The sequence below is a fragment of the Corythoichthys intestinalis genome, chromosome 4 (assembly GCF_030265065.1).
Source record: "Corythoichthys intestinalis isolate RoL2023-P3 chromosome 4, ASM3026506v1, whole genome shotgun sequence".
Classification (NCBI taxonomy): Eukaryota; Metazoa; Chordata; class Actinopteri; order Syngnathiformes; family Syngnathidae; genus Corythoichthys; species Corythoichthys intestinalis.
In genome coordinates, this window is record NC_080398.1 from 5884554 (window position 1) to 5897172 (window position 12619).

General features: G+C 39.2%; 1 protein-coding gene across 3 annotated transcripts in view; it reads right to left on the reverse strand.

Moving 5' to 3' along the window:
- col6a4a (collagen, type VI, alpha 4a) overlaps positions 1 to 12619 on the reverse strand; it is a 151080-nt gene that overhangs the window by 48474 nt on the left and 89987 nt on the right. For all 3 annotated transcript variants that reach the window (XM_057833820.1, XM_057833817.1, XM_057833819.1), the window contains 3 exons: positions 11905 to 12462; positions 7671 to 8246; positions 26 to 598 (listed from right to left, as the gene is read on the reverse strand). In XM_057833820.1, coding sequence (XP_057689803.1) covers positions 26 to 598; positions 7671 to 8246; positions 11905 to 12462 — 1707 coding nt within the window. The remainder of the gene's footprint in view (positions 1 to 25; positions 599 to 7670; positions 8247 to 11904; positions 12463 to 12619) is intronic.

The window sequence follows — 12619 nt, forward strand, 5'->3', positions numbered from 1 at the left end:
AGAAAAGCGGAGACGAGGAACGCACCTTTTGTTTCAGCTGTGGAATCGCAGATGGTATCGACCACCTTTTGCTTGATGTCCTTCAAACTGTCAAAGCTATCCACCGTGAAGTACCTGCTGTGGTTGCCGGCGATATCCAGGAGCTGAGTTTCGCGGAAATTACCGATGCGGATGACGAAAATCTCCACCCCCATCGCCCTGAGGACCGCCGGGTGGGGCTGCACCTCGTCTTGGGACTCGCCGTCCGTGATCAACACCAGATTTTGAGAGATTCCGGCAGACCTGCGAGAACCGTTGGCCTCCTCAAAGTAGGCTTTGATCCTGGCCAAGGCGGCGCCAATATGCGTGTTGCCCTGGCGCTGCTTCATGCCCATGATGTGATTGTTCACGGCGTCCTCGGTCACGTAGCGGTTGAGGTGGAACTCGTCCTCGAAGCCGTCGTCGAACTGCGCCGCTCCCACGCGAACTAAATCGGCGCTAATGTTGAAGCTGCTCACCACTTGAGTGGTGAAGTTCTTCATGATGTCGTATTCTCGGGTGCCGATGCTACTCGACTCATCCACCAGGAAGACCAGGTCGGCTATACGCTTCTTGCAGACTACCAAAGCCAAAATACGAAATTGTAAGAGACTAATATCCATTCATTTGGCACATTTATAGTATGTCAAATTATAAAAACTTATAAATTGAAACCACTCACGAGTGACTGGGCACACACCTGACTTAAATTGTTTGGTAAAAATTGGTTTCAATTGTTCTTTAATAGTGCTGCAACAATTAATCGATTAACTCGAGTATTCGATTAGAAAAAAAAAGATTTTAATTCAATTTTTTAATTAGAGCTGTCAAAATGATCGCCTTAACGGGCGGTAATTCATTTTTTGAATTAATCACTTTAAAATATTTGACACAATTAAGGCACATGCCCCACTCAAAATGATAGCACATTGACATGTCCACTTGTTACTTGTGTTTTTTGTCTCCCTCTACACTTACCATTACAGCGCATTGACATTCAAATGGCACCCAAATACGGCTATGCCACTGACTAAAGGTAAGTGTATAGTCAAAAATCACAGCCACACATGCGTTTCCGCCATTTAAAATGAATGGAAAATTTGGACGTTCATAGCCGTCAATGGCATAGCCTGACTTGGGTGCTAGTTGAATGTCAGTGCGCTCTAATCGTAAGTCTATAGTAAAAAATCACAGCCGCACATGTTTTTTCTGCCATTTAAAATGAATAGAAAAATTGAACGCGGATGGCCGTCAATGGCATAGCCCTACTTAGGTACCAGTTCAATGTCAGTGCGCTCTAGAAAAAAAACACAGCCACACATGTTTTTTGTTTTTTCTGCCATTTAAAATGAATTACACAGTGCTTCTCAATTATTTTCTGTTACGCCCCCCCAAGGAAGATGTAAATGTTTCGCGCCCCCCCAAACTCTCTGCCGCCACTGCAAATAGTATCATTTGTCTATAAAAGTACTATTATAAGTACGCCTCTGCCTAACATTGTGTCCTTTTTTTCTATTAAAGAAAAAAAGTAACATAGATCAACTTATAATAAAGTATAACTTTATTAACATTGTTTTGTTTGTAACAGAAAAGACTTAACGCGCATCAATTTGGCTGAATTAAAAAAAAAAAAAAAAAAAAGAAGTCACAGCCAAACTATAAAAACACAAGTAAATTTTTGACCGTTTTATATAGAAAAATTAAATTTAATAAAATCAGTAAATAACAAATTCAAATTGATTAGAAACATTAACTCAGGAGGACAATATGCCCACAAATTTGACCGAAAAAAAACAAAACCAAATACGGTAGAAGAAAAAAAAGAGTGTCTTTGGACAGAAAGACAGTTTTTATTTTTGCTGCTCTCACAGTATCTCCTCCTTTGCAATGGTGTGGGGTTATTTTGCACTGAGCATGCTCACAGTGCTCACTGGTTTACTGATATACAGTGGGGAGAACAAGTATTTGATACACTGCCAATTTTGCTGGTTTCCCCACTTGCAAAGCATGTAGAGGTCTGTAATTTGCATCATAAGCTCTCTTCAACTGTGAGGGATGGAATATAATACAAAAAAAAAAAAAAAACAGAAAATCACGTTATATGATTTTTTAAATAATAAATTTGCAATTAATTGCATGAAATAAGTATTTGATACAGCACAAAAATCGAACTTAATATTTGGTACAGAAACCCTTGTTTGCTAATACAGATACCAAATGTTTCCTGTAGTCCTTGACAAGGTTTGCACACACTGCAGCAGGGATTTTGGCCCACTCCTCCATGCAGATCTTCTCCAGAGCCTTCAGGTTTCGGGGCTGCTGCCGGGCAACACGGACTTTCAGCTCCCTCCATAGATTTTCTATTGAGTTCAGATCTGGTGACTGGCTAGGCCACTCCAGGACCTTAAGATGCTTCTTACGGAGCCACTCTTTAGTTGCCTTTGCTGTGTGCTTTGATCTTGCATGGAGCCCCAGAACGAGGCAGATTGAGCGTCAACTTGAACTTCTTCCATTTTCTAATAATCGTTCCAACAGTTGTTACACTCTCACCAAGCTGCTTGCTTATTTTCCTGTAGCCCATCCCAGCCTTGTGCAGGTCTATTATTTTATCCCTGATGTCCTTAAACAGCTCTTTGGTCTTGGCCATTGTGGAGAGGTTGGAGTTTGTTTGTTTGAGCATGTGAACAGGTGTCTTTTATACAGGTAACAAGTTCAAACAGGTGCAGTTACTTCCGGTAATGAGTGGAGAACAGGAGGGGTTCTTAAAAAAGAACTAAGAGCCGAAATATTTACTAGTTGGTAATAGAGCTGGGCGGTAAACCGAAAATTTACCGTCACCGAAATTCTTCACGATGACCGACGTAATTTTGACCATGTCGGTAAATTCGGTAAATTAATAAAACAAGAAAATAGTCTTTTCATCCCGCTTTGACTTTGTGTTGTTCGTCTGTGTTCATTCCCCTTTAAGAAAGCAGCCAATGTACTTACGTAGGGAGTCACGTGATCATCAGGAAGCCAATCAAACAGAAGCCCGGTTAGCTAACGCTGGCAGCTAACGCTACAAGCAAAACGTGATGGAGTGTGGCTTAAGGGAGGTTCGCCAAACTTTCACCCGACATTTAGTAGACTCTTGGTGGCATCCAGACAGACTTTCACCTGCTGTCCTCCCTTGTTCTCACGATTTCTGGAGATTGTGCTTTCAGTGCTTTCTACTGGTAGCCAGGCCACAGGCTAACGCTAGCGGCCGCTAGCGGCTAACGCTACAAATGAACGTGATGAGTCGGATAGCGGCTCTAACCTTGTCGAAACGGCTGAACTTTATGAGTGGATTGGGCACGGACTGCATCTAGCAATTACTATGTCGCGTTATTTTGTATCTGACTGTGTGTGATTTCTCTGATAGTTTTTGTGATGGTAAAGCATTCAGCATAAAGCACAAATGGCCCCAGCTATTTTTCTGTATGTGTTTAATTCTGTGTCATTATTGCTATCATAAAATCTAAAGTGTTTCATTTGCAGAAGATCAATATAGCTTTAATGTCTGTCTGTCTGTCTGTCTGTCTGTCTGTCTGTCTGTCTGTCTGTTTGGGGGTTCATGTATGCGTGCATTTATTAAAAAATGCACGGGGGGAAACCCTGAAACCATAAAGTAAACACTTGTATTGAATAATTATGTCACAGCAGCCATTAACAATAAATTGTCTTTTTGAAGTGTACTGTTCAAGCTGCAAGTCATTTGTGTTACAATGACATGTTTGCACAGGCATATTGATTTTGACAATGTACATTGTTCAAGCCATACACGCTGTTATAAATGCTCATACTTGAATTCTTATTGTTGTACAATACATTTTTATAAACTTAATGTTTAGACTGCATGTACAATTGTTAAATATATCAAATTGAATGCTGGTAACTAAATCAACAAGAAACTGTTCATCTGTATTTCATGCATTGATTCAGATTTTCAAATTATATAACAGTCCGCTTGGGCGACTATCGTCATTTATCGTTATCGAGGTAAATCTGCTCAATTTATCGTGATACGTGTTTAAGGCCATATCGCCCACCCCTAGTTGGTAATGTATCAAATACTTATTTCATGCAGTGAAATACAAATTTATTATTTAAAAATTATACAACGTGATTTTCTGGATTTTTGTATTAGATTCCGTCCCTCACAGTTGAAGAGAACTTATGATACAAATTACAGACCTCTACATGGCTTGCAAGTGGGAAAACCAGCAAAATCGGCAGTGTATCAAATACTTGTTCTCCCCACTGTAACCCTGACAAAGCGGGACGATTGTTGGCAATATTTGACACGTTTTTGCTGAAAAACAATCAAGCGGCTTATCAATGAGATTGGGGTCTAATGTCTTTAAGTGGCGTCTTAAATGATTTGGCTTCCGGCTGTCCGCTGTAAGCATTTTTAAACACAGTAAACAGTGGTCTTTCCTCATCTCCCACTGTATTAAAAGTCAAAGCGCCCCACTATTTGAGAAGTACTGGCTTAAAGGTTGTGCTACCAAGTAATAGGCTGAGGGTGCCAATACTTTTGTCTGGCCCATTTTTGGAGTTTTATGTAAAATTATAATGATTTCATTAATGATCACAATCGATCGGGTCCGATCACGGAATTTTCAAAGTATCGGAATCGGCAAAAAAATATCGGATATGCCTTTTTTTAATATATAAATATATTTTAATTAAATCGTTTTCTAATTGTATTTAACGTTACAGGCAAAATGTCTTACACTCATCCAGAGTTTAGTTTTGGCTTAAAGTAGGGCTATCAAATTTATCGCGTTAACGGCGGTAATTAACTTTTTTAATTCAATCACGTTAAAATATTTAACGCAATTAACGCATGCGCTGCACGACTCACTCACGCATTGTCGCGTTCAATCTATAATGGCACCGTTTTATCTATAAAGAGAGCTAAAAACCAGCGTAAAATGAGTAGAGTGGATATTGACAGCCTTTGGAGCCTTCTTTTAATTGGCTAAAGCCTTACAATCCGTCTCTCCACCATTAGAAATATCGTGGGAAGCAATGTCGGGAAGAAAGATAGATCTTTTTCTTAACACTCTATGTTACTTCCCAACGCAGAGAAGATATATCCATTGGTGCCACTACACAAAGTCATGGTTGCACTTCCCATCATGCATTTGGGCAGAACAGTTAAATGGCTACAGTATCATTTACTGAAAGCTCAACAAATACACTAGATGGCAATATTTAGTCACAATATACAAAGTCACATTTATCCTTTAAGAATTACAAGTCTTTCTATCCATGGATCCCTCTCACAGAAAGAATGTTAATAATGTAAATGCCATCTTGAGGATTTATTGTCATAATAAACAAATACAGTACTTATGTACTGTATGTTGAATATATATATTCGTCCGAGTTTTATTCATTTTTTTCTTAATGCATTGCCAAAATGTATATGATCGGGAAAAATTATCGGAAGTGATTGGAATTGAATCGGGAGCAAAAAAAAAAAAAGCAATCGGATCGGGAAATATCGGGATCGGCAGATACTCAAACTAAAACGATCGGATCGGGAGCAAAAAAACATGATCGGAACAACCCTAGATTTCATTTTTTTCCCCATTCTCTTTTGTGTTTTTTCATGGCTAGCAAAATAAATGAACATATTACTACCAAAGCATTTGTAATTGCAATCAGTTTCTGGGAGAAATTGAGCATAATCTGACAGAATTGCAGGGGTGCCAATACTTTTGGCAAGCATTGTAGGCAAACTGCAGCTTTTGGAATCTGTAAACAGGTTGTCCGCCCGACTGCCTGCCTGAGCGCTCCACTGTCCAACAAAGCCAAGGCAGCTCTGCCCTGATAACACTCAAGATGCTAATTGGAGCGAGTGTGAATGGGAGTGACTAATGAGGACCTCAGTGCTCACAAAAAATATGCTGATTAGGGTCAGGTGACCCTTCTCTGGTTACAAAAGTGATTTGTACCAACTGATCCACCCTTGGTAGTTCGAGTGTATCTTGCTTCCTAAAATGGATTCTGCAACGCATTAAATGTTCGTAATCTGATTTTTCGAACGAACTAATTGACAGATTAATCGAGTAGCTAAATCACGGATAGCTGCAGCACTAATTACAATTTTTTTATCTCCCAATATTAGATAAAATTACGTAGCATTACAACTTTAATCTCATAATATCAGGATTTTTTTCTCAAAAGATTCCACGTTGAAGTCTATGGGGCGCCGTTTGTAAAGCAGCACATGCTGAAAATTACGACAACATTTTCTCACATTTAGCGCCGCATCAGTGTTTAAAATGTGGTGTGAAAATTTTAGTCACTTTTTTTTGCACATTTACGACATTATTTAGCAATTTAAATATTTATTTTTAAATAACAAGTATTAGGCTTGAATATTTAAATCCAGAACTAATTTAAATATTTAATCTAAATCTTAAATGTAAATCTTACGTATATATCTTAAATCTAAGTGTTAAATATAAATCCTTAATCTAAATGTTAAATCTAAAATGTTAAATCAAATCCTAAATCTAAATGTTGAATCTAAATGTTCAATCTAAATCTTCAATATAAGTCTTCAATATAAATCTTAAATCTAAACGTTAAATCTAAATCCTGAATCTAAATGTTAAATCTAAATTCTTAATCTAAATGTTAAATCTAAAATGTTAAATCAAATCCTAAATCTAAATGTTAAATCTAAATCTTAAATCTAAATCTTAAATATAAGTCTTAAATCTAAATCTTAAATCTAAACGTTAAATCTAAATCCTGAATCTAAATGTTAAATCTAAATTCTTAATCTAAATGTTAAATCTAAATCTTAAATATAAATCTTGAATCTAAATGTGAAATCTAAATCTTAAATCTACAATTTAAATATGTCTTAAATGTACATCTTAACTATATATCGTAAATGTAAATCTTAAATATATATCTCAAATCTAAATTGTAAATGTTAAATGTAAATCCTAAATCTTGAAACGGGTGGAACTAGATATTTATGTAACGTGTAAATTCATATGAATGGTGACCGGAAGTAAAAAAATAAAATAAAATAAATTTAGAGCAGCTCAGACTGTGTTTGCATATTAGCTAGATATTTAGTTTCACCCGTTTCAAGATTTAGATTTAAGATTTACATTTAAGATATGTATTTAAGACTTACATTTTAAATATAAGATTTAAATTTAAGAGATATTCAGGATTTAGATTCAATGTTTACATTAAGGATTTAGATTTAAGATTTAGATTCAATGTTTACATTAAGGATTTAGATTTAAGATTTAGATTTTAGATTTAAGATTTAGATTTAAGATTTACATTAAATGTGTAAAAAAAAAACTGACTCTAAAATTTTCACACATTTTAAAAACTGCTGCGTTAAATTTCAGAAAATGTCGTCGTAACTTTCAGCATGTGCTGCTTTACAAACGGCGCCCCATAGAAGTCGTGATATTACGATTTGCTTGTTTGCTAAACACCGCAAGATTACGACTGTTTGTCTGGGGGGAAAAATTACGTAGCATTACGACTAATCCCGTCATAATACGATTTTAATCTCATAATAATCAGATTTATGACTTTATTATGAAATAATGGAACAAGTCGCCGAAATAGTATAACCTTACTTCGTTTCGTAGTGTTGCAGAGAAGGCCGGTCAGGTTCTTGTGTAAAGTTTCCAGCGCATTAAAATCGTCCACGTAGAAGACTCGCTTTAAATCGTGACCGGCCATGATCTCCAGCTCGTTCCTCTTGGCTCCCATCACCCCGATGCTGAAGACGGTGACGCCTTTTTGCCGCAGGATGTTGGACGATTCTTCCAGATCGCCGGGATCTGTGGCTTCGCCGTCTGTGATCACCATCAGAATCTGAGGGACCTTTAGCGCCGCCCGACCGCCGTTGCGGGCGTCGAAGAAGGACGCGGAGTACTTCAAGGCCTTTCCCGTGTGGGTGTCTCCGTACGGGTGCTTGATGGCGGATATAGCTTTAAGAACATCGCGCTTGGACTCGTACTTGTTGAGCGTGAAAATGGATTTGGCGTCATCCGAGTACAATATGACTCCGAACTGAGTCAGGGTTTTGCCGACGGTGGTCAGGGAGACCATGGAAGACATGAACTTCTGCATGCTTGTGAAATTGCCTTCCACGCTAGTGGAGCCGTCCACCAGGAAGATGATGTCCGCCTGCTCGGTCTGCTTGCAATCTGTCAAGGGGAAAGAAGAGAGTCACTTTTTTTCCCTCAAAAGATTACGAAACGTTACAACTTTTTTCTCGTAATATAATGACTTCAATGTCATAATGTGTAACTTTATTCTCGTAAAACCAAGACTTTAATCTTTAAAGATTTTTGAAGCAATGAAGCTTCATGGTGGTTCATTTGCTCGATATTTAGGGCCCGAGCACTAAGCCTGCGAAGGCCATATTGTTTCGCAAAGGATTATATATTTTTTTAATTATTTTATTTTCAGGGCAAATGAAAACGGCCAATTTGGAGGCCTGAACATGCACGAAAAGTCACCAAAATTTGCACATACAGTGCCTTGCAAAAGTATTTGGCCCCCTTGAACCTTGCAACCTTTCGCCACATTTCAGGCTTCAAACATAAAGATATAAAATTTTAATTTTTTGTCAAGAATCAACAACAAGTGGGACACAATCGTGAAGTGGAACAACATTTATTGGATAATTTCAACTTTTTTAACAAATAAAAAACTGAAAAGTGGGGCGTGCAATATTATTCGGCCCCCTTGCGTTAATACTTTGTAGCGCCACCTTTTGCGCCAATTACAGCTGCAAGTCGCTTGGGGTATGTTTCTATCAGTTTTGCACATCGAGAGACTGACATTCTTGCCCATTCTTCCTTGCAAAACAGCTCGAGCTCAGTGAGGTTGGATGGAGAGTGTTTGTGAACAGCAGTCTTCAGCTCTTTCCACAGATTCTTGATTGGATTCAGGTCTGGACTTTGACTTGGCCATTCTAACACCTGGATACGTTTATTTTTTGAACCATTCCATTGTAGATTTGGCTTTATGTTTTGGATCATTGTCCTGTTGGAAGATAAATCTCCGTCCCAGTCTCAGGTCTTGTGCAGATACCAACAGGTTTTCTTCCAGAATGTTCCTGTATTTGGCTGCATCCATCTTTCCGTCAATTTTAACCATCTTCCCTGTCCCTGCTGAAGAAAAGCAGGCCCAAACCATGATGCTGCCACCACCATGTTTGACAGTGGGGATGGTGTGTTCGGGGTAATGAGCTGTGTTGCTTTTACGCCAAACATATCGTTTTGCATTGTGGCCAAAAAGTTCCATTTTGGTTTCATCTGACCAGAGCACCTTCTTCCACATGTTTGGTGTGTCTCCCAGGTGGCTTGTGTCAAACTTTAAACGAGACTTTTTATGGATATCTTTGAGAAATGGCTTTCTCCTTGCCACTCTTCCATAAAGGCCAGATTTGTGCAGTGGACGACTGATTGTTGTCCTATGGACAGACTCTCCCACCTCAGCTGTAGATCTCTGCAGTTCATCCAGAGTGATCATGGGCCTCTTGGCTGCATCTCTGATCAGTTTTCTCCTTGCTTGAGAAGAAAGTTTGGAAGGACGGCCGGGTCTTGGTAGATTTGCAGTGGTCTGATGCTCCTTCCATTTCAATATGATGGCTTGCACAGTGCTCCTTGAGATGTTTAAAGCTCGGGAAATCTTTTTGTATCCAAATCCGGCTTTAAACTTCTCCACAACAGTATCTCGGACCTGCCTGGTGTGTTCCTTGGTTTTCATAATGCTCTCTGCACTTTAAACAGAACCCTGAGACTATCACAGAGCAGGTGCATTTATACGGAGACTTGATTACACACAGGTGGATTCTATTTATCATCATCGGATCGCATCATCAACATTGGATCATTCAGAGATCCTCACTGAACTTCTGGAGTGAGTTTGCTGCAGTGAAAGTAAAGGGGCCGAATAATATTGCACGCCCCACTTTTCAGTTTTTTATTTGTTAAAAAAGTTTAAATTATCCAAAAAATGTTGTTCCACTTCACGATTGTGTCCCACTTGTTGTGATTCTTGACAAAAAAATTACATTTCATATCTTTGTTTGAAGCCTGAAATGTGGCGAAAGGTTGCAAGATTCAAGGGGGCCAAATACTTTTGCAAGGCACTGTATATTAGCATACTAGCAATATTACGAAATTAATAATTCTGAGTAAAATTTCATATCATTTGGACTTTTGTCCTCATAAAACGACATACATTTACATAATATTACTATTACAGTTACGACATTTGACTTGAAGTCGCAATATTACGACTTTCCTTTCATGCCGTGGCCTTTATTCATATCATAAGTGAAGTAGGGTTACAGCTAAAGATGACCCGATCACGTCATTTTCATAGTATTGGAATCGGCAAAAAAATATTGGACATGCCTTTTTTTAATATACATATATTTTTTAATTAAATCGTTTTCTAATTGTATTTAACGTTACAGACAAAAGGTCTTACATTCATCCAGAGTCTTTAGTTTTGGCTTAAAGTAGGGCTATCAAATTTATCGCGTAAACGGCAGTAATTAATTTTTTAAAATTAATCACGTTCAAATATTTCATGCAACTAACGTATGCGCTGCACGACCCACTTACGCATTGTCGCGTTCAATCTATAATGGCGCCGTTTTACCTATATATAGAGCTAGCAGGCAACGTAAAATGAGTAGAGAGAATTTTGGCAGTCTTTGGAGCCTCTTTTTAATTGGCTAAAGCCTTAAAATCCCCCTCTCAACAATTAGAAATATCGTGGGAAGCAATATGGGGAAGAATGGTAGTGGTTGATCTTTTCCTTAACACCCTATGTTACTTCCCAAAGCAGAGAAGATATATCAATTGGTGCCACTACGCACAGTCATGGTTGCACTTCCCATCATGCATTTGGGCAGAACAGTTAAATGGCTACTGTATCATTTACTGAAAGCTCAACAAATACACTAGATGGCAATATTTAGTCACAATATACAAAGTCACATTTATCCTTTAAGAATTACAAGTCTTTCTATCCGGGGATCCCTCTCGCAGAAAGAATGTTAATAATGTAAATGCCATCTTGAGGATTTATTATCATAATAAAGAAATACAGTACTTATGTACTGTATGTTGAATGTATATATTCGTCCGAGTTTTATTCATTTTTTTCTTAATGCATTGCCAAAATGTATATGATCGGGAAAAATTATCGGGAATGATTGGAATTGAATCGGGAGCAAAAAAATAAATAAATCGGATCGGGAAATATCGGGATCGGCAGATACTCAAACTAAAACGATCGGGATCGGATCGGGAGCAAAAAAACATGATCGGAACAACCCTAGTCATAATGAATAGAAACCTAGCACTCCGCAGGGCTAACGTTACGTGAGCGAGTGACAGTAACGTTAACCTTATTTATGAACGCTGAAAAGTGCACTGCTTTAAGATGGCGGCTGTTTTATTAACGCCGCCGAGTCGCTAATTTCGCATCAAGTTCTACGTACATGTGATATCTATGACGCGCATACAGACGCTACCTGCTACCACGTAGCAACATGCGGGCGTATTTTTTAGCAACGTCGGCGCAGTTTGTAACGGCTGTCAGCTGCAGTAAGGTTTTTAAAAAAAGAATTTTTATTGCTTCTTCCTCTTCGCACGTGACGTCAGCGCGTTGTCCCACATTAAAAGTAGTCTGGGCAAAACGTGATGTTTAGAGCTGGCAAAACGAAACGATACCTCGAGGTGAATAAAATTACTCGAATTAGTTTTTAAACTCGAGTTACTCGAGTTGCTTGAGTATTCGTTTCAGCTCTAAAGTGAAGCATAAACAAAGTCAACCCACCTCTGTTTGGATCGCAGATCTCAAGAGCCAACTGGTTCTCCAAGTCCTTCAGACCATCAAAGTTCTTCTCGGTGTAGACGCGTTCTGGCGATCCGCAGATCTCCAGCAACTGGGTGGTGTTGGCATCAACCACGCCGATGGCGTAGACCTTCACGCCCTTAAGCCTCAGAGCAAGAGAGGTGTCTTTGACGATATCTTGGGATTCTCCGTCGGTGATCACCACCATCATCTGCCCCACGTAGGGACGCCCCCCTTGAGACTGGTCGAAGTACGGCGTCAATTGGCCGATGGCTTCGCCCGTGTGCGTTCCTCCTCCGATCTGCCGCATGCCGTCGACGGCTCGCAACATTTCGTCTTTGTTGAAGTGGCGGTCCAGGGGGAAGACCATCTTCTGGATGGTGCTGTACTGCATGACGCCCACGCGGACGTCGTCCCGTCCGATGTTGGACTTTCCGATCACGGATTTCATAAAGTCTTTCATCTTCCCGTAGTCGGCTTGATTGATGCTTCCGGAGCTGTCGATCAGGAACAGGACATCTCCGGGGACGTCTTTGCAAACTGCGGACATGTGAAATAGGACATTTGTCAGTTTTTGGTGGTGGACTTCATTAGGGATGGGATGATACATTTCATCTCACAATACGATACACATCGATATCCGTGGCGCATATGTTACCGCGGCGCACAGAAATCATAAATAATTTATGAACGACCG